The 23,171-nt window shown below is 36.3% G+C and overlaps 1 protein-coding gene across 1 annotated transcript in view; it reads left to right on the forward strand.

Moving 5' to 3' along the window:
• LOC140159245 (stomatin-like protein stl-1) overlaps positions 1 to 5,014 on the forward strand; it is a 31,797-nt gene extending 26,783 nt beyond the window's left edge. The window contains exons 7-9 of the mRNA XM_072182654.1: positions 427 to 605; positions 1,954 to 2,082; positions 4,230 to 5,014. Coding sequence (XP_072038755.1) covers positions 427 to 605; positions 1,954 to 2,082; positions 4,230 to 4,433 — 512 coding nt within the window. The 3' untranslated portion in view covers positions 4,434 to 5,014. The remainder of the gene's footprint in view (positions 1 to 426; positions 606 to 1,953; positions 2,083 to 4,229) is intronic.
• Positions 5,015 to 23,171: the final 18,157 nt, after the last annotated feature.

Here is a 23,171-nt window from a genome sequence, read left to right on the forward strand (position 1 = left end):
ATCATATACTTGAAATATCTACATTGTAGGTACTTCAAGCAATTCTTGAAATAGGCCAAGGTGGAACACTCGGCACACTTGTTTGTACAATACAAAATTTGGACACCTAATGTTTTAATGGCCTCAATGTAAGATAGAAGACAGAACATGAAATGCCCCTTTAGAATCTGAAGGTAAGAGAAGCATAGAATCATATACTTGAAATATCTATATTGTAGGTACTTCAAGCAATTCTTGCAATAGGCCAAGGTGGAACACTGGGCACGCTTGTAGCTTGTACAAATCAAAATTTGGACACCTAATGTTTTAACGGCCTCAATGCAAGCTAGACAGAACATGAAAATAATTGGACCATGCCCCTTTAATGATGCCTTTGAAGTATGTGTTAAATATGATTGCAATTATTTCTTTATCTTTTACACACAGGTATCAGAGAGTCAGAAATCAATGTAGCAGAGGGAAAGAAGAGAGCACAGATCTTAAGCTCAGAAGCCATCAGGACAGAACAAATTAACAGAGCAGAAGGAGAAGCCAACGCTATTATAGCTAAAGCCAATGCTAAAGCAGATGCTCTTATAAGAGTAGCAGGTGCTATTGGAGAACAGGTGAGGAGAGTCAAGTAAAAAAATTTCATGAAGAATGGGAACAAAAATTAAAGAAAACCCTGAAGTGGGATTCGAACCGGCTACCTCTTGTTTGCGAGACCAGTGCTTTATCATCTGAGCTATCTAGCCCTATTATGGACAGTGATCCCAATTACCAATATCTTTGCTCGGGTGTTTGTCAGAGCCATAAAACTGTGCCGTTGTGTGGCCAGGGATCATGCCCACATTACGATACAACCTGGGATGCAACAGAGGGGATCAGTGAAGATGTGGCGTTTAAATACTAAAAACAATGGGGGAATTATTTCATGGTGCATGCTAGATAAGTCAAGTTGTGTCAAATTTGTGATAGTTAATTTTCAAGAATTAACTAGACAATGCAGGCTGAAATAGAACCTTGGGAAGTGCCTTAAGTTTTGGATTAGAAATATGTGCACCATAGGATTCCGCAGGTGTGGGTGATCACAAGGGGAGTTACGGGTTATGCTCTGTGGTTTTGGAATGCTGGTTGATGCAAGGTTGTGGTAGGTTATTCCACTCCTTAATAAACCTTGGGAAGAATGAGTTTGTGCAAGATTGGTAGTGTCAACTTGAAATTGCTGGTTGTGTCTTCTTCTTGTCCTGTCCAGAATGCTTTGTTACTGCCAAAATATGAGAATAAAGGTCAACACCTATTGCAGCCTATAGGGCCAATTACCATGACCTACATGTATTTGGGATGTTTCCTAGGTAATGAAACATCCTTTTACCTTTAAATCAAGAACAGTACATGTATGTCACATATAGGTCAAACTATACTTTTTCTGAATCTTTGAGATGAGATACATTTTAATATGAAGTGCTAGAGTAAACAATATAGCCCATGAGGACTGACACAGGTCAAAAACTTTCATAGGCTCCTAGGCACTATAAGAACACCACATGGGCCAATCAGTGATTCACAGCAGCTTATGAACAACAAGAGTGAAGGGCTACAGTGAAGCATACCGTACAAAATATGTGACCATCCAGCACAACTGAGCCCTGAAGTCGCCAATCATCATTTTTGAGATATTCAACCAAAATATTCTGCTTGAAATTAGCTTTAAAATGATGTATATCATGTCTATAGTACTTGACATTTAAGTAGTGAAAAATCAATAAAACAGTCAATAAATCCTTTGTTTCCTATTGTTTATTGTTAAGTTCAATGGAGCCTATCTCAAAAGTGGCAGTGGCGACATCCGGGCTCAGTTGTGGTGGATGGTCACATATAACAACTTCTCAACCACATTATTTCTTGTCACCCTTGTCATTATTCTTCTGCTATCATATTGTAATAGATGCTTGAATTTTTGTCTTTTTACAGTACGGTGGGAATGCAGCATCTCTAAACGTAGCAGAGCAGTATGTGGCAGCTTTCAGTAATTTAGCTAAAACTGGCAACACCGTGTTGTTACCATCCAACACAGGGGATATAAGTAGTATGGTAGGCCAGGTAAGATATGCAAACAGGTGCTTATGTTGAGTAGGATTTAATCTTTCCCTGGGCCTTTACAGAGGGCTGAGCTATTGGTACTTTAGCGAGTGCCATCTGCAGAGCATCTTCTTGCTGTGAGGATGACATTCGCTAGAGTCCCAAAACTCTGAAAAGAACTTCTAGGGAAAGATTAAATCCTACTAATTTTTACCGACCTTGAGTAGTAAGTAATTTCAAATCTTGGGTGCTTACATTGTTGACACAAAACATAATGCTATGGTAATGCAAAGAAGTTGTGTGCAAATGTTGGAAGTATCTAAATTGCATATGAGGAGTATCCAAAAATATTATCTGATGTTGCTCGTAAGACAGGAATATTGGAATTTTTTCAGTGAGTGAGATGCTCCAGGAATCCTCTCAGAAACTATTATTACACCAGACTTAATATTGTAACAAAGTTAGAAATAAAGGTAGCTTTTTGTGCTAAGGCCAAAAAAAAAAGAAGGTTCGTCTCAAAGCTTGCGCGCGCGTTTGTAAAATCCCACGATTTGACAAAAAACAAATGCGGAAATTTTTTATTTCAAAATTTTTTATAGTTTTTCCAGAAAAAATTGGCGAAAATCAGACTTTTTTCTCAAAATACCATGAAAAAAGTCGGGCATAAAAAATTTAAAAAAAATCTCATTTCGCATTTGTTTTTAAATTTCTTGTGAGCTTTGAGACAAACCTTTTTTTTTTTGGCCTAACAGGATGGTAAAATTGGTAGAGTGCCCTAGTATAACATAAATGAAGGCCAGGATTTTTGGGTAATTTTGTGCCCAGAGACCCTATGTGTAATTTACGGGTGGGTACCATATGTACCAGTACCATAATCAAATAAAAATGGAGTGCAAAATTTGCAATTGGAGAGTTTTATAAATGGTCTCCACTCTCCTAACAGTCGTGTGTGAGTTACAGTGGTATTTAGTGAAAATTGTTACCTGCAAATATCTAATGTAAATAATAGCTTTCAGGTTTGTATGACATGTTTTGATCTTAAGAATTGAACTCTGGTGCCATTGAACTTTTCACACAAACTTAGTCTGGACAATTTGTCCAGAGCAACCTTGCAAACATATTAAATAATGACCTTTGGGTACCCCATTCCAGAAATGCACCTTAGGTAGGTATGTTCATAAAATTTTGAAGTTTAGTATTTTTAGCTGAAAGTTCTTTCATTTGAAAGAGAATCAAATTACCTAAACAATAAGGGGTCAATCATGTTTCTAGTGCATATACTTTTGAAGTTACAGACAAAAATAGTGTCACCAAATTGTCCAAAATTTTGTGTGTGAAATTGTGACAGCAGGCACATGTACAATGTACACTACTGTATGTGACCCCAGATGACCTCCTATTCTTTACTGTAAGAAAGCTGTTTTGGATGGTCTTGATTTACACACAAATTGCTTTTGAGCTAAATCGAGTGTCGACTTGGTGGAACATGGATTGCACTATGTGATAGTTTATGAATCCATTATTATCCCAGTACCAACATAAGTCAACATCACTTAGGTTTTGGTTGTCAAAATTAATTTTTTAGTAATTTTTTCCATTGAGCCCCACAGTAAAGCCATTTTTGGACCGTACAGGCACATTCCACTTCCCTATGGACGAATAGCGCCACCTATAGTGTGAGATGTGAGCCTGGCTACCTTAGGGACAGGTGGGTACCGACTGCACCCAGCCTTAACATAAATACACATTAAGTACAGTGAAAGCTTTATTGTCGGAAAGAGACATGTTTTACTTAGTTTTCTTTCGTATGATTTGCTTGTTTTATGTTGTTTTTCCCCATATGTTAGCTGTAGGAAGTCCACATATCTGGCTCAGTTTCAGTTTATATTCATCCATTACAAACATATTACAAAAAAAAAAATATATATATATTTTAAAGAACATCTTTTGGCAATCCAACATTGTATACTGATCTATACTATTTCATGTTGAAAGTTAACAACAAAAGCATGATTTTGACTTGATATTAAACCATTGAGAGGTCTTATTCTTCCAAGTATAGAAAGTACAAGCGGTAACCGCTGTAAGCATGCAATGGTATGGATAAGTATGGGTGTACGTATATGGCAACAAGTCTCCTAAATTCATATTTTTGAATTTCCTTTCAGGCAATGGCTATATATGGCAATATGACCACACAACAAAATGCCCAAGCAGCATTAGCAGCTTCCAGCGAAGCCCATCCGACTGAAGAAAAATTCACAGAAGGAGAGATGGTCATGGACAAATTACATGAAGACTTTCAAAAGAAACTCAACCGAAGGGAGAATGATTTAAGAAAACATTTACAAAAAACAGAAGATGACAAATAGGAATGATAAAATGCACCTGTAAACTTCTTCTTTGTTGTCTGATATTCATACGCTAGTGTTTTGAAACGCACTACTTTACTCAGATAGTATCAAGCGGTTGATGTGGATGTAGTACACAGATCATAACTCAAAGGACCACCAAAAAGGAATATATGGCTATCATGTCTAAAGATCAGTTATATGTATATATAACATTCAAGTAAATTGCTAAGTGTTTGCTTCTAACTGGAAATGCATATAAGTTTTTAGAAAATCAAGAAGAGTTCAAGTGTGTAAATTTCAAGTGGAGTCACACATTCAAGTAAACCCACTTGAAATTGACACTCCCAATGTGGAAGATTATTTAAAAAAAGGTCATGACTTCCACTTGAACTGGAATAGCCCATTAGTTTTTTGACACACACTACCTTATTCCCATAGTGTCAAGCGTTTTTATATTGTGGATGTGGTACAAAGACTTTATCCAAAGAACCACTATATGGCTATCATGTTCAAAGATTGTAAATTTACATTATTTTGTAAATTAAATCTAATACTGGAACTAAAATTTGCAACTCTGATCACTTTGCTACGTTGCGTCTGAAACCACCAGACTTCATCAGGCGTCTGTGGTAATGTTTTGCCCTACTGGATGAATAATCTACACCAAGATATAGTAAATTTACGTTCAAGTAAATTGCCGAGTGTGATTGCCTCGTACTGAAAGCTGACTGAAAGTTTTCAGAAAATCAGGAAGGGTTCATATATGTATTGGACTATTCCACATGAAATCCATACACCCTCCTATGGAAGACATGACCTTAATCTCCCACATACGGGGTTTAGATTTCAAATAGGGTGACCTATTCAGGTAACCCCATTTGAAATTCACAAGGGCGTATGGATTTCAACTGGAATAGCCAATTGTTCAGAAAATCTCATTTTAGAATAAATCATGTGATTATTATGTAAACAGACAAAATGAGTCATGTAAGGCAACATCCCTTTAATTATAAGCTGAACATTCTGAAAATTTTGACTTATTGTTCTTGAGATAAGCTTATTATCATGATGCATAAAATACGTAAATTGAACTCTGTTAATATCCCAAAATCACTTGACAAACAAATTATTTGGCTTGATCATGTTCCTTATTTGAAATATTTTAAAAGATATCAAAGTTAACTTAACAAACAAAAGGAACAGTGGAGCTCTATGAGCAAATAATTATGTGACCCGTTCTGACAAAACAAGTCGCATTTTTGACATTTTATGATTTGAATAAAAATGTAAGCACAGGACAATAAGCTTCAAAATGATACCAAAATTATATACATAGCATCAATACTTTTCAAGATATGGATAATTTTGTAAATGATACCTTGATATTTTTGCTAATCTTATAATGAGCTAATTAGTTTCCTGCTTTACACAGGATTGAATAGGGATTATCATAGTTCAACTGTCAATTATTGATTAAATCAACCTCTTTTTAATAAGTACTTCCAAGTCCACTCAGTCCCAAGGTCAAATACCATGAAATCAATAATTCCAAAATTTGATTTTTTTTTTAATGGGAATGTCATCTTTAAAGGCCTATAACTCAAAAACATCCCTGGCGACTTGTTCCGGGTTTTGTTGGAGCTGGTCACATATATATTTTATCAGGCAAGGAGGGATTGCCAGTGCTGTCAACAATTTAGGATTTTACAACACAAGATTAGATGAACCTCAAATTTTCAGTCATAACTTTGACCATCATCGGGAGACTGACAACCAAAATTTGGAATCGGTGACCTGTTGGACACTTGACCCTACCACTTAATCGTACACTCTTGGTAATTGGTATCGGGCCTGTCATGGTTGAGTGATGGTTGGTTTTCCCCTGATGTATATGGTCTCCTTCACACCCGTTTCAAAATAATTTGGTTCGTCTGATCTTGTGTTGAGATGAAAAATTATGAATTATGATGTCTACCAACACAGATTAAGTTTAATAAGCTCAGAATTTGTTTGGAGTAACTTTTATATTATGTGTACAGTACAGGTATTATTACCAATTGACGGGCTCATTGACTCCACATTATGCATTTAAAGTTTGTTCGGCTTATATAAGGTAGAAATTAAGTAAAGTTCCAACTCACGCTTGCGTAAATTCACATATAAGCGTGCGTCAGTAACTCATCAAGCAATGCACAATTAGCATAAAGCACTTCACCCAACAGCATGCATGCCATTCTTTATCAATACACAGTGTTATGAGTCTTTATTTTTTCTGCCTTATATAAGCCGAACAAACTTTGGGAAGAGATTAATAATACTTAATTCTCTTACCTATTTTGGACAATGCTCTAGGGCCAATGCTCTTGAACCTTTTCCAATTTTGGTTTCATTTCAGATGGAAGGGAGGGGATCAGTTCGTGTTTATAGAGCTTCAGCTGTATTTTTGATTGTTTCCTAACACCTAGTGACAATAAATCAAGAATGTTTTTAAAAATCACAAAGGAATTGCACCAATTTGTTGTGTTGAGAAAATGTACATGTTAGGAGAATCAAATTTGTTTTCTAAGAGGTATCATATGTCCAACCGTATCGATTCTCTTTTGTGTACTAAAGTTAAACAATGGAAGTGAAATGTAAGGCATATGGGAAATTTCAGCTAGACATTCTTGCCTGCAAGCCAAATGCTCAAATGGCATGTGGAAAAAACAAGTTACAATCTACCCCTATGGCTCAGTTTTTGGACCACTAGCAACACTCTGTTGGATCATTACCTTTGAACAAGAATTTGAACATGCTTTCTCAACTGGACATCCTTGCCTACAAACCAAATATTTGGCATGTGCAAAACAACAAGTTACAATATACTCATTTAATTTGTGACAGTCTACTCCATGGGGGCCAAAGGAGGCATTTTTTAAAATTGAGTTACTATTAATATTACCTAAACATTAGGCTATTATATACTGAAAACAGTATTTTTGGTTCTAAAGTTATGACATTTTGTTATGTCTAATTTCTTATGTATTTTATTGTTTTTTATTCCATATTTTTGCCTTTATCTCAATTTCAAATTTGCTGCCTTTGGCCCCCCATGGACCAGATCGTGTCACATATGAAATGGTATTCTACCTTCAACTGTTGCTAAATATAGTGCATCATCTGGATTTGAAACAAGAATAGAAAGCGGTTTCACATCGTAGTATCATGTAATACTTTTAACTGGACATCCTTGCCTGCAAACCAAATGTTTGGCATGTGCAAAACAACAAGTTACAATCTAGTATCTACCCCTATGGCATAGTATTCTGGCTATTGGTGAAACCCTGATGAATCATTAAATAAAACTGCTGCTAAATAGTGCACATTTTATTTGGATTTGAAACAAGAATGTGAGAGCGGTGTCACGTCGTAGTATTGTGCGATTTGTTCATGACAGATATTTGAAGGTTGGTATCAACCTTGAAATTATGGAAAGTTTTGGGCCAGACAGGTAAATAGCACTTGAGATCTTTTCAACTGTATGGGCAACAACAATGGAGCTGCCCACCTAGATGAAAAGAATTTCACTTCTTATTTGCCTCCCTGTTTGGGGCCTCGTAATAAAATGGTCTAAAGTAAAGTGGCAAGTTTTGCGGAAAAACAGACAAATCAACAGAATTTAAGAAAAAAACGGAAAACACAGAAATTCGCGGAAAACATGTTTTTCTTTGAGAAAAATAAAAATGAAGAAAAAAATAATCGGAATGTGAGGTAAAAATAATGAAAATGAAGTCCGTCTTCAAAGATATCAGACTTAGAACAACTAAAAAGATCATAATGCAAGTAACTTCTTTTTACCCCAATTTTTAGCGGAATTTAGTTTTTAAACCACGCACGGAAAATCGCGGAATTCGGTGTTTTAAATCACGGAAAACTTGCCACTCTAGTCTAAAGTATATAAAAGTCTACACAATCAGAATGACAACAACTTGAATCCAATGACTGTGATGTCAGATTTATGTAAAAATGCTCAATTTTGGAGATAATCATAAAAATTCTTTTCTCTTATATTGAACCATTTGTATCTTGTGTGAAAAGTCAAGCTGCATTTTGGCTAAATAATTTGTTTTATATAACTCATATAAAGATTCTTTATCATTTGATTGGTCAATTTATTTACAAGTTATTATTTTACTACTCAGCGTGAGTGCAATAGTCCATTTTCCATTGAACTCACATGATGCTACCATGCCAACGCAGTCAAACGCGAGCATATATAATGAAAGACAAAGATAAAAAGACTACTTTGCTTCTGACATCATCTGTCAATCAAAGTCGAGCACGGTTTGTTTACAAATGTCGTGAAGATATGAGTTGCTGAACACGGCAGTAAAACCGGGCGCCTTATAGTTAATTTTGCACTTTCAAACATACAAACCGTCTCAAAAGTTAGGTATTTATACTATAACTTTCTTTCGCGAAGGCACCATGTCAACAATGCCTAGAAAAGTTGCTTTTTTGCCTTGTAAAAGTACGTAATTTTTCGCCATTCACTGCTATTCCCTTTCTCCGATCAGCACCAGATAAATTGACCTTCCTTTTACGCGCTAATTAACCAATCAAGGATCGTAGAGAATTTGATTGACAGTGACATCAGACACAAACTAGTCTTTTTGTCTTTGTCTTCAATAGCACGCACAGTGACCACCTCGACTCGCCAATTAATGGTGTGGGTGTCGCTTCTAACATAAATACACTATATTTTTTTTCCTGTTGATTTATAAATTAGTGGAAGAAATTTAATGTACGGGTTATATAAAGCAAATATTGAATGTTTTCATTTGTTCAATGGAAAGAATATTTTCATTTGGTATATGAACTGTTCTATTCAACTCGGCAAAGCCATATTAAATGGAACAGTCCATATTTTACCTTAAGAAAATATTCTTACCATTGTACTCATAAACATTCAATGTTTGTACATCAAACATTAAATCTTCTTAAATTATATGAACAATCATAAAATAAATTAATTAGCAAACCGGCGATCTAGTGGCACAGGCCTCTTAAGTTCTTCTCGAAGGCGTCTCCAAAACAAATACTGTCCATATCCATCGCCTGGCCATTTTAGGCACTGTACTTTACAGAGTAATTGTCTAAACAACAGAGTCTTTTTATTATTTGGAATCTCTTGCAGCATGATAAGAATCATTACATTGCGATTCTCTTCCAGGACTCTATAATGGGCCATGTCTAGTTCTTTCAGACACCAGTTGTCTTGAAAAAATTGCGGAGAGAGTATAACAAGAACCTTGCGGCTTCTTTGCATGTGAAGAGATATTTCATCCAACTTTGTTCTCCCAATACGCATGTCTCGACACCTTAGGAAAAGTCTGAAAGGTTCCTCTCCTTGCTCAATATTGGGTAGAAGCTCACCATGTACCCAATCATCAGCACTTTCTACATGATAAGGGACATAGGCATCATATCGAGGAATGTCATTCTCGTCATCATTGATACGTTCAGCATTTTCAATGAGATGGTGTTGTTGGATTCTTCTTCTGTTGAATACTAGGAAAAATGTGTACTTGATGTGCCACCAATAACGCACTATCAAAATTATGGTAATTACTAGAACTATAGTGCAAGTAACGCCAATTGATATGTACTTCCATAAGGTTGATTCACAGTCTAAATTTACCTGTGTAATGCTATAATCTTTTTCTGAATCGGGTGAGAAACATGTGTATGTTGTATAACCAAAAATTTGGACCATGTCATCTGTCAGTACCCAATTCCTTAACGCCTCCACATTACAATCACATTGAAATGGATTGTTACTGCAATCAAAAATACTCATGTTAGGATGGCCTGATTGAGTTAGAATTTCTTTTGGGACAATTTTGATTGAATTGTCATTAAGATAAAATTCTCTTATATTACTTAAGTGTTGCAAACTGCTCACTGATACTAGTTGATTGTTATTTAATTTCAGGACTGTTAATCTACTGAAATAAGTAAGAAGTATATTATCAATATTGGCAATCCTATTGTAACTCAAATCAAGGGTTTGCAATCTAGGTGCTTTGAATATATTTAGTATATCAGAATTGTAAGAAAAAAGGTTCGTTAAGAGCAGCTTTTTTAAAACAGGTAATTGCATTTCAGTATATTCATTATATTGCATCAGGTAGCACTCGGAAAAATCTAAATACACAAGAAATGGGCAAGTAGAATTAGTTTGTTGGAAAGTGATTGTGGAATCCCAAGCCTCAAAAGATTCCATGTATTGTGCAACCTGGCATATATTTGCCCCCAAACGCTGAACTATGCTTGTTTGGTACCCTATATTTAATTTTTTCAAATTTGGTGGAGAGCATGGCCAAATCTTTTGTTTACTCTTAAGGTTATTCCATGATAAGTCTATTGTTTCAAGTGAGGAAATGTTACACAACTGTTCCCATATATTTTCAAAATCACCACTCAATTGAATGTTGGACAGATCCACCTTTGTTAGAGAGTTATAGCTACTGAATATATTCAGAGCACCAGCTGAAGACAAATCAGTGGTTACAAGTTTGAATAGTAAATTATTTAAACATATTAAACCTTTGAAGACATTAATAGACAATGTTGATGGAGCAGAATTGATGAATGCAAATAAAGATAACACTTTTAATTCATGAAACCATTCAAAAGGTGCACCTTGAAACACATACACATCTGCATATAATGTTAATGTTTGCAATAACACCTTCCAATTTCCCCATGATTCAAATGTGTTTGAATTTAAGTTGATGATAGCCTTGCCAGACATATGTAGGGTTAGGTTTTGAAGGGGTGAATCTAGTGAGTTCAAAGCCTCTATGGCTGTATAGATGTCAATGCGAAGATCAAGGTAGAGACTAGTAAGATTATTGAGTACATGGAAGGCTGGAAGACTGGTCGAATTTGATGATGCCTGGCGAAATTTAAGATATGTTAAAAGAAGCAATCTGCTGCATTTACGATTTACGTTCATGTCATTGTGATGGGGATTTTCATATGAAGAGCAAAACATGATTTCAGGACAGGATCCACCAACTCTGATTTCAAGGTGTTGCAGGTTATGTAGCCCAGATAACAGCTTGCCAATATTTTGACAGTCATAGGTCAGAGAAGTGAAAATCTCTGCATCAATGTACAGTTCATATAAAGATGAAAGTGGGGCTAGAGGGGTACCAGTAATATTATCAGACCCATCATCAAATGACATCCACAGAATTTGTAAGTTTTGCAACCCTACAAGTGATGAAGTACTAAGACTTGTTACATTTTGCCAACTAATTTGAAGTGTCTGGAGTGAGATGAGATCCTGAAAGGGTGCACCATCTACAGTGTGTAAAAAGTTTCCATCTAAATTCAAGTAGGTAAGTTTGCCAAGTGTGCTGAAGGTTTTGTCACTGATGAAGGATATTAAATTGTAACTCAAGTCCAAACTTAGTAGCTCATGAAGTCCAGAAAATGTACCTTCATGCAATGTTGATATATGGTTGGAAGAAAGCGCCATATCCTGTAACTTGTGAAGACCGTTAAAGACATTAGGCTGTATGTGGGAAATCGAGCTGCCAACTAGTAGCAGAGTTAATAGTTCATGAAGTCCAGTAAATGCACCATCATGTAAGGCTGATATATGGTTGGAAGAAAGGTACATATGCTGTAACTTGTGAAGGCTGCTAAATACATTAGCCTGTATATGAGGAATGGAATTGTCAACTAGTTGCAGAGTTAATAGTTCATCAAGTCCAGTGAATGCACCATCATGTACGGATGCTATATTGTTGTAAGAAAGATCCAAATGTTGCAACATGTGAAGTCCACTAAATACATAATCAGGAATAGCACTTAGTTTATTCTTGCTTAAATCAAGTGAGTTGATCGAAGCAGCATTCCGTAATGGTGGTATACAGACTAGACTTCTCCCTTTACAATCCATATTAGTACGATTCCACATTTTACAAGCAACACTTCCTTGTGGATAACATGAAGTTTCAATATCAGATGATTGCCCATTTTGGGGCTGAATGCAAATCAAATTCACCAGCAGCAGGTACACAATGACACATACACACTGTGGTTGTACCAAAGCCATTTGGAGTATAGGAACGTGTCTTACACAGCAGCAAAATGAAGAAAATTTGGTGAAGTGTTTGAAACGTTCTATCAAAAGTTGCCGATTAATACCAAACCCAATAAAAGAATGCTATTTTTATCACCTTGGATTTTCCAGTTGTGCACAAGGTTGCCAGAATTGCTCAGGCAAATGGTATCCCACAATTGCAGTTATAAGATAGTACTGTCTGTTCAATTAGCTTAGATTCTTGAATTTTTAAGATATTTGAAAAAATAAAACATTGTGGTCAAAGTCATCAAAGAAAAGTGTTAGCACAGCCTTAGACCTAACATGATTTATACTTTTCAAATTCTAAAGTTCAATTTAAAACCCCATTTCTTTTCAATTTTGGTCTTTTCGCGATATTTTTATAAAAAAAGCCGTAGAAGCGTCGGGTACCATAAACTTTTTGAATCAATCCATTTAGAGCAATGGGGACGAATGTCAACTCACAATGCGCTGAGATAGTATTTATTCGACCATCCGCATCAGGAAGTATTGTCCAGCAAAATATTTGCCAGTATGCCTAATTTGTGTTGAAACCCTACTGTTGAAACAATACGTTATTATTTATGAACTAAGGTTTTCTAAAATAGGCACAGCTTATATAAATACATTCCTTGCGTATTTATTTATTTATTTATTTATTTATTTATTTATTTATTTATTTATTTATTTATTTATTTATTTATTTATTTATTGTGCGTATGGGTCTGCGAATGGGTCTGAGAAGGTGTAGGCCTATAGGCCTATTATAAAACTACACATTTATTTTCAATTTGTTATTTCGTTTTGTTTGTTGAATACAAACTGAAAAAACCGTGAAACAAAAGAACTTTTGTACAAGAAAATATTATTTAAAACAATCAGGTTACAGAAAACAATTCTTGTAAAGTCACTGTATCTGAAAATGTCAAGCGAATGCTGATATTCTTGGGAAGGAATGGTGGTATTAAACAAAACTCAATTTACATTGTAAACCAGTTGAAGAACGAAATCCATATTTTTAATGTAATTGTTTAGGGAAAATAATGCTCAGAATAATATTTATGCATAAAACGTAATCGCGCCATATAAATTCGTGTAACAAAAACCGGTGGACCATCATCACCTATAGAACCTATCCAATAACCGGAACGGTATAACAATTGAAATGGCAGGACAGATTGGTGGACAGATTGTTTTGCTAAATTGGATAGGGTCTATGCCCTAAGTTGAGAATGGACCGTCCCACTCGATTTGTAAAAAGGTCGCGAACCCTTTCGGTTGACCCAAGTAACTGCCTAAAATGAGGCAAAATTGAAAAGAAATGGGGCTTTAAATTGAACTTTGGAATTTGAAAAGAATAAATCACGTTAGGTCTAAGGCTGTGCTAACACTTTTCTTTGATGACTTTGGCCACAAGTCTTTATTTTTTCAAATACCTTAATAATTCAAGAATCTAAGCTAATTGAACAGACAGTAATAGTATGGCATTTTGAAAGAGGATATTCTGAATTGCAAGATAATGCTTTTCTTTAAAGCCATATTGTAACATTTGATGAGGAGGATGCCCTCAATATTTTTTAAATTCTGTTTTTTTACACAATTGTAGTGTACTTTAGTAAACTAAGATACCCTGCATAAATCAAGACTTTAGGTGCTGTAGTTTTGTCAAAATCCAAGATGTTGAATAAACCGTCTGACAAGATGGTTTATTATTATGATGGAAATATTAGTCGAACACGTATTTGATGTATCTCGTAGCACAGTACGTACATGGTGTGCATGAGTCATCATACACATCAAAGGACTGTACCATAGAACAACCGATGCAATAACACACATTGCAGGGTAGTAAATTCCAATATTTGCTTTACCTCAGCTGTTCAGCTCAAAATTAAAAGGGGACAATTAAAGCCAACATTTTATGGAAAAGAAATACTAATCTATTTTTTTGTGGAAATGATATAATATGGCTTTAAGATAAATGAATCACAATCTTGCACTGATCTTAATAGAAAGTGTAATAGAGGTAAATTGTTGAGTAAAAAGTGGAAAGCTTTGGAATCTGCTGATTTGGTTTGAAATCTGCATAAACAAATCAGCTACCCGAAACATAATTGAAAAATAGCCCAAAGCAGCCCAATTGTGTGCACAAAGTGTAGTTTGTCAACCCTGATAGGGAAGTGTTACTAGAGACTTTCACTTCCTATGAACCATGATTATAATAAAGTATTGACATTGAATTGGTTTGATTACTTGTGTATCATACTTTCGTTCCTCAAAAGGGGATTTTATTCCAGTATACAGAGGCCTCTGGCCCAAAAATACACTAGAGGCAAATGGTGGTCATAGACCACAAACCTAGCTGGGGCATGTTGGTGTTGTGGAGGTATCTGACCCCTGCAAAATGTTCCAAAAATGTTCCCCTGTCATGAGGCTTGTTGTCACCGAGTTTAGAGTCGGTACTCCTCACAGATGTCCAGAAAATGCAATTCTAAGATTTGACCCAGATGACCTTTGACTAGACCCCTGCAAGATGTTCCATAATTCACCCCTGGTCATGAGTTGTCACCGAGTTTGAGCCCTGTACCTCTTACAGATGTCCAGATAACGCAATTCTAAGATTTGGCCCCAGAATGATGTCTTTTGAGCTGACCGTGCAAAATGTTCCAATATGTTCCACAGGTCATGAGGTTGTCACCGAGATTGAGCCCGTACCCTTACAGATGTCCAGATATTGAAATTCGAAGATTTGACCCCAGCTGACCTTTGACCTGCCCCCTGCAAAATGTTCCAACATGTTCCCCTGGTCATGAGGTTGTCGCCGAGATTGAGCCCCGTACCCTTACAGATGTCCAGATATTGAAATTCGAAGATTTGACCCCAGCTGACCTTTGACCTGATCCATGCAAAATATTCCAAAATGTTACTATTCTCATCAAGTTTATTGTCACTGAGTTTGATAAAAAAAATTCGGGAAAAAAAAAAATTTGGAAAAAAAAAAAAATCGGAAAAAAAAAAAATTTAGGAAAAAAAAAAAAAAAAAAAAAAAAAAAATTTCGGAAAAAAAAATTTCAAAAAAAAAATTTCAAAAAAAAAAAATTTATCGAAAAAAAAAAATTTCAAAAAAAAAAAAATTTTCGGAAAAAAAAAAATTTTGGAAAAAAAAAAAAATTCGGAAAAAAAATAATTTCGGAAAAAAACAATTTCAAAAAAAAAATTTCGGAAAAAAAAGAACAAAAAATTTCTATTTCCCTTCATTCTCTTCAAAAAAAATCCCAATTTCCCTTAATTCTCTTCAATTTCCCTTAACTTCCCTCAATTTCCCCTCATTTTCCCAAATTTCGGGACTAAACTCTTTTCCACTATGGCGCCGGTACTATAGGCCCTCCCCCTCACCAAGTATCATAGCCATGCGACAAACAATGTAGGCGTAACAGCATTTTTTAGCGTTTGTTACTACACGGACGGACGGACGGACTAACAGACGGAGAGACATGGTGACTTATTACTAGAGCTGCTACCCTCAGCTAAAAACAATGATTCAAAAAGGCCAAACCGTATCTTCACAAGTCAAATAATTCTTACATAGCATCAAGTCAGGGTTTCACAGTGGTTTGTTGCCAGCGGAAGAACCGAACGATTACAATACCTAGCTGTGGGTGTAAACCCCCAGCTAGGTAAAAACATGTGCAATTTCACTTTGTTGCCAGCGGAAGAAAACGGGAAGATTACAGTGGTTTGTTGCCAGCGGAAGAACCCGAACGATTACAATACCTAGCTGGGGGGTGTAAACCCCCAGCTAGGTAATTATAATAAAAGAAATAATTTACTACAACTCAATCAAATATTTATCTCTTTACTTGCATGCAAGTAACAGAAATTTCCCCAGCTTATTGTGGGGATTTGGGCTCCTTGCACAAAGTCCACACAAACAGATGTCTCATGTGTTTCTTGTATACAAAAAAGCAGACAAACGAAGTATTTTTTTTCAGTGACACTTTCAGGATATGTCAAGTGTGTGCTAATGATGTTTCCTATTAAATTTGAATGGTAGTCGACATCTACATTTTTATTAACGATGTATTCAGAATTGTACTAATTTAGTTGGACGTTCACAAAGTCACCCAATATTATACCTTATTAATCTGCATTGGCAACTCTGTATTCCGTGCGATCCAACCAGAGGTTGGTCCATATAGTCGTGCACATAGTCGTGCATAGCCGGTTTTGCCTACCGTTGCCATTGGTTACGAATTTATACTTCTATGTCAGACTGGCTGAGGGCCAATCAAGTGGAAGTTGCCCAATAGTCATGATAGTATATCCCCCCATTGACTCGGTCGCTTTTAGAGTCGTAACGATGTGGTATAGACTTGCCAGTCTCGTGTACGCCGTTTGTACACAGAGACTGGCTTATGCCACTGTGTGTGTCATTCCCAGTGGGCACAATTGGTTGCTACTATGTTGTGTCAACGTCAATATCTAACGTTGGACGACGGTTGCCTGGAGGATGGATATGAAAGTTTTTTTGATGCCAAAATAGAACGTTGGTGCGACGTCCACATTCAGCGTTGTGCAGACGTTAGCCAACGTCGATCCAACATTGACCCAACCCTAATAAAGATGTAATTTGTGACGTTGGGCTAACATAATATCGTTGATGTTGGGCCAATGTTATTAATCCATCCATTGACCAACGTTAAACCAACCATTAATCCAACGTTAATCCAACCATTGGCAAGTAACCCCAAAGAGACGAAAAATCATGAAAAAAGAAAGAAAAATATTATTTAGTAGCATATACTCTGCTTACACAGAGTCTTACACTTAATACTGTCTATATTACAACGGAAGCAAATTTCCTAGCTTAATTTTATACATAACACTTACCTTGATGTACCTTCCGGGATTCGAACCCATGACCTTTGGATTATGAGACTGATGCCCTACTGACTGAGCTAACGGGGTTTACATATTCGATGAAGTGTTTTAAGTTAATATAAGCAATATTTTGATGGCTAAACCTGCTAAAGTGAATAATTTAAAGGATATTGATCAAATTTACTGTAAATATTGATAACATTTACTAAATTTGTTGATTTTTTCTTTCTTTTTTAAAATAAAAAATCTTACTGACGATTGAATTCCAAAGTTTTATTGTTATTATAAATATAATTATATATTTATTAGGTTTATATATTACATTATCACTAAGCATTATATTCATCACCATCATCATCATCATCATCATCATCATCACCATCATCATCAACATCATCATCATCATGAGTTGCAACATCATCATCATCCTCATCATTATTAGGGCCTATTATTATTATTAGTTTATCTAGTGGGCTTTTATAGTCTTTATTTAATGTTACACTTTAATACGCCTAGTAAATAGAACATTTTGGACCAACTTGACCATTCCGATGACTTGGAAACAGTAGGCCTGTCAACTGTCATGCTGTTTACCAACGTTGGTCCGATATCGCGGACGGCATTCTGACCGTCATATTAAGGTTTGTGCGACGTTCCCAATCTCGGCGTAAGAAACTGTCATTTTAAGACAATACTAGCCAAATGCAACATATTTATCGTCGGTCGTACCGATGTCGTCAATGAAGTGTTACCGTGCTTCAGCGTTAGTATTGAGGTCATCGACAACCAGCGTATGGCAGGCGATGTCGTCAAAGAAGTGTTACCTCAACGCAGATCGTACAACAACCATTGCACGGCAGTCATTATGTGACCTTAATACAACGTCTTTATCGCAGTTGTACCGATGTCGTCAATAAAGTGTTGCTTCAACGTTAGTATTGAGGTCATACGACAACCATCGTGCGGCAGAGCGTTGTTGCGGCGTCTTCAATCATTGGTGCACCGATGTCGTCAATGAAGTGTTACCTCAACGTTATATTGAAGTCGTCACGACAACTGTCGAGGGTAGTCAATAGGTGGCGTTAATGCAACATCTTTATTGTCAGTTGTACTGATGTCGGCAATGAAGTGTTGCCTCAGCGTTATATTGAAGTCGTACGACAACTGTCGCAGGGTAGTCAACAGGTGACGTTAATGCAACATCTTTATTGTCAGTTGTACTGATGTCGGCAATGAAGTGTTGCCTCAACGTTGTATTGAAGTCGTACGACGATCGTCTTACGGCCGACATTACCACAACGTTTGTGCGACGTCGTCACTAATAGGTGTACTGACGTCCTAGATTATTACTTGCGTTAACGTTGGAATTTGGTTGCCCGACGTCCGATCTTATTACAACGTCCATACAACGTAGTTTTTCCCGATTGTGCCCACTGGGTTGGGATCTCTGAGCAACATTTTTTTTGCAATTGAGTCAATTTATATAAAATTGGTACTCACATATCTGATTTATAAATCATAATTATCCTGTTTAATGTATCCAAGTACCTTACACTTGGAATTTGTGATACTTCAAAGATAATTTTTGAGCCATCGACCTTACGAGATGAAACAATGCAAGCAGAGGGCTGACAGTAAATTTCGCTGATCCCTCCTGTTCTTTTCTATGTCGATTTAACACACGATTCCCGCTGTTGTTTTGGTTCCACTTTAGCACCCCCGGTACACGCATGGAGGTCGCCATTTGAGGTTTTAGCACCCACTTTAGAACCCGGCTACCTTGACTACGCGTTCAGATCGCGCACAGTACGCGTTCCCAACTGTCAATCATTAGGGTCAATCACCTCGAGCTTGACAACAATATCTGAATAGACTATCGCCAAGTCTTACGTGTATGCGAGAAATTTAGGTTAATTTTCGTGATTGAAACAGTATTTTTCTTGTATAAATCTTGGCCCGGATAGCGGGATTGTTGGTTGATTTAATGCATTTGATAAATTAAGTTCATGGATGCGCTAAAAATATAATTAAAAGTATTCAAAAACCTGTTCAACATTTGAAAAAAATGCACTGTAGCAGGCTTGAAAAGTCTAACGGTGGATGCAGCAAGCCGCGATTTTTCATGACTTGAACGCAGAGCACGGACGCGATATAGCCGGTAGAAATCGCGGTAGTGTTCCAGGCCTACGCGATGGCAGGGTAATGGCGGCTTCCATACTTTAATTACTTTTAAAACGAGCTGTCGCCGGGCTGATGCAAGTCACAAGATCTCGCGAGATGACCCACCTCTTTTACAGCCGGTTTCTGTCTTCAAGTCATGTTCGCGATACAGCCACGTTGCACTCTGGGGTCGAGACTAATCAGTTACGTCGTTAACAACGAGTAAACAAAATGGCTGGGAAAACGGAGGAAATTGTGTCCTTAAAAGTGTTTCAGCGTGACGATCAGAATCCTCAAAAAACTATTTTTGTTGGGCCGCGCTTGATATGCTAATGATATACAGGTACATTGTAGGATATAAATTGGATGGTAAATAAGCCAAATATTGCAAGAAATCTACTCGCTAGAATCCTAGCGACCCCGTAAAAAAAATGACCGTCCATGCGAATGTAATATTGAAATCGTAAAATCCCTACTAGTAATAGACCTACTTGTCACTAATCGTGGCGCGTGATCAAGTCGTGATAAAAAGGTCAAAGTGGCTGATCAATGTGTGGGCAAATGTTCAAGTGGCTTTTTGACCAATCGGCTTTCTAGCAGTAAAATATGGGGACCAATCAGGTTGTATCAATGTGATACCAATAAACTATGATGTATGACTCATCTTGTTAGGCCTACTACAAATAAAATTCGGTTTCCGGTAACCCGCCCGCCCTCTTTTTTGGTGCCGCAAAAAAAAATAATTTATGCCACTTTTGGAAAAAATAAAATTTTTCAAGAGTCGTCCGTGTCGAAATTCTGACATGAAATAATGTATGCCACTTTTGGAAAAAATAAAAATTTTCAAGAGTCGTCCGTGTCGAAATTCTGATATGAAGTTGTTGGAAATCACATTATTTTATTTTCCCCCGACTTTCTGCCATTCAATGATTAAAGAAATACAGTTGAATTGATAGATAATATTTATCGCGATATAGGCCTGAGACTAATACCTAAAGAGATAGGAGCTGATAGGAAGCAATGCATCGATCTATTCTTTCCCTGTGTGCAAGGTCTGTTGCGGCATTGTTATGTAAATAGCGCTATCCACTTGACCTAGTACCAGCTCATTTCCGCTTGATAGCCCGAGCGACGAAGTGCGCATGCGTAGATCAATCAACTGAGACCTTTAAATGACCCCGGGTCATTTCACTCATTGACAATCTAACGTAAACAACTCGCGCTACTCACTGATAAACATGGAGAAAGCTTTCATAAATTGGGACGATTTAGATCTTGATGATGTTCTCGGAGAAAATAATTGGAGTGATAATGATGAGAACGATGTTTTAGGGTCAGAAAATGAGTGGGTTACCAGCGACAGTGATGAGGAAACTTCGGCGCAACAAGATGGGAAAGAAAATAAAAAACCAACAACATCTCAAACCACAACACGGAAGACATACCAATGTCCACTTTGCGACAAGCAATATTCATCAACATCGGGGTTTCGCGGACATGTTCTTAAAAAACATGAAAGACCAGACTTAAAAGGTTCGTTTTTTACTTTTATTTCTTTCTACGGCCGAAAAAAGTTTGTGCACGTTGTCCGAGACTAGGATCTCCCCGTTCACCACGCAGCTACATAAGAAACCACTCGCCGGCGGTTCAAAATTCGGCACCCTGTTTTTCGTTTTTGACACTTATTTTTAATATTATGGTTCCAGTTTTAAGTAATTGAATCGGTATGGCTCTCAAATAAAAGTGTATGGATTTACAAAAGCGTGTTTCATCTGGTGTTTCGTCCAAGTATTGTAAATTGCCACAGCACAGGTAAGCTTATTGAAAATATTATTATGTTTTTCTAATTTTTTTTTTGTAACTTTTTTTTTAGGTATACTAGTCTCAGATATAGGCCTAGGCCTATGCACAACTATTTTATTTATGAAAACAGCGTGCAGCAGGACTCGTAATATTAAGTAGGCTTTCAACTATTGAAAAACTATTGAACTACCCAGCAAACACAAAAACGTTTTAAAAACGTTTTAAATAACTTATATTTTGGCTTTTGGTTTAGCTAAAACGTTTTAATAACATTAAAATGTCGGGTTATATAAAGGTCATGATAACGTTTTAAAACGTTTTGTATGAAAACACAATACAACAATATTTTTCAATGTTTTCAAAAAATGTTATTGTAAACTATTTTTACAAACATTTTTGCCAAATATTGTGTCAATACTTAAATAACATTATGTTAAAATGTTTGAACCCAGCAAACACAGAAATGTTCTTAAAATGTTTTTTCAAAACCTTTTAATAACATTTAAATGTCGGGTTATATAAAGGTCATGAAAACGTTTTTAAAACGTTATTGAAAATATTTTGGGCAAACATTTTTTCGCAAATATTTTTTCAACCCCAAAATAACATTCTGTTTAGAATGTTTTGTATCAAGTTTTCAAGAATGTTTTTGGAATGTTATTAAAACGTTTTTATACCCTTTATATAACCCGACATTTAAACGTTTTCTGTAAAACATTTTTGTTTGCTGAGCAGTAGATTATCAAAAATGTTTTTAAGGTTATGAAAATGTTTTATACTCTTAATATACCCTTTATATAACCCGACATTTAAACGTTTTCTGACAACCTTTTATAACCTTTTGCGAATGATGTCGAAAACGTTTTGTGTTTGCTGGGTATTTTGTCTGTGTCCGCAAAAGTTTGATAAAACGGTAAAAGTAGGCCTAACACTATAAGACAAAGGCCTAACGCTCATTAAATCGGTGTTGTTGTCGAACTAATTCCCATAAAGCTCGTATTAAAAAGAGCAAGTAATAAAAAAGTTAAAATGCTAAAAATGATGTAGGCCGAAAAATTGTGTAATCTTGTCCTAGACACTCAACGATAAACCCCTATCAAGTATGAATAAAAGACTGTTCATTTCAATTTATAAACGTTGAGGAAGTTGTGCATTTTGTCAGCACCGATATAATAAAAATTAAAATAACTAACCTGGCAGATTTCAGGATTAACCAACATTTATTTTCTCATGCCGCTCGCCCAGGCCTGCATATTATCCCGTCAAGAAACTCAACCCTAGGCCTACCTTTTTCAACATGTAAATATAATTCCATAGCGATAAATAGTGAACGTTGCATTGAAGATGAGGATACTTGGATGATACAGATAATAGCACATGTTAAATGGGGGGTATGGGGATGTCCCAGTTTGTTTTACAAGGGCAATTATTATTTGACCCAAACTTTTTGGTGGGTGGGTTCATCATGACCCGAGACAGAACAAGTTTGTATTGGTTAATGGGTCAAGGTCATCCAGGGGTCATCTGAGGTCAAATTAGTCAAAACTATCATATGGGCATGAAACTTGATAGGGTAGATTCAATATTTAGAGCCAAATTTGTGGAGGGTAATTTCGGGGTCACCAAAGGTCAAATTAGTAAAAACTGTCACATCACATTGGCATGATACTTGGTGGGTACAGTCAATATTTAGAGCCAAAATTTTGGAAGGTCATTTTGGGGTCACCAGAGGTCATCTGAGGTCAAATTATTAAAAACTGACATATGGGCATGACAATTGGTTAGTACAGTCA

The sequence above is a fragment of the Amphiura filiformis genome, chromosome 8, assembly GCF_039555335.1.
Source record: "Amphiura filiformis chromosome 8, Afil_fr2py, whole genome shotgun sequence".
NCBI classification, from domain to species: domain Eukaryota; kingdom Metazoa; phylum Echinodermata; class Ophiuroidea; order Amphilepidida; family Amphiuridae; genus Amphiura; species Amphiura filiformis.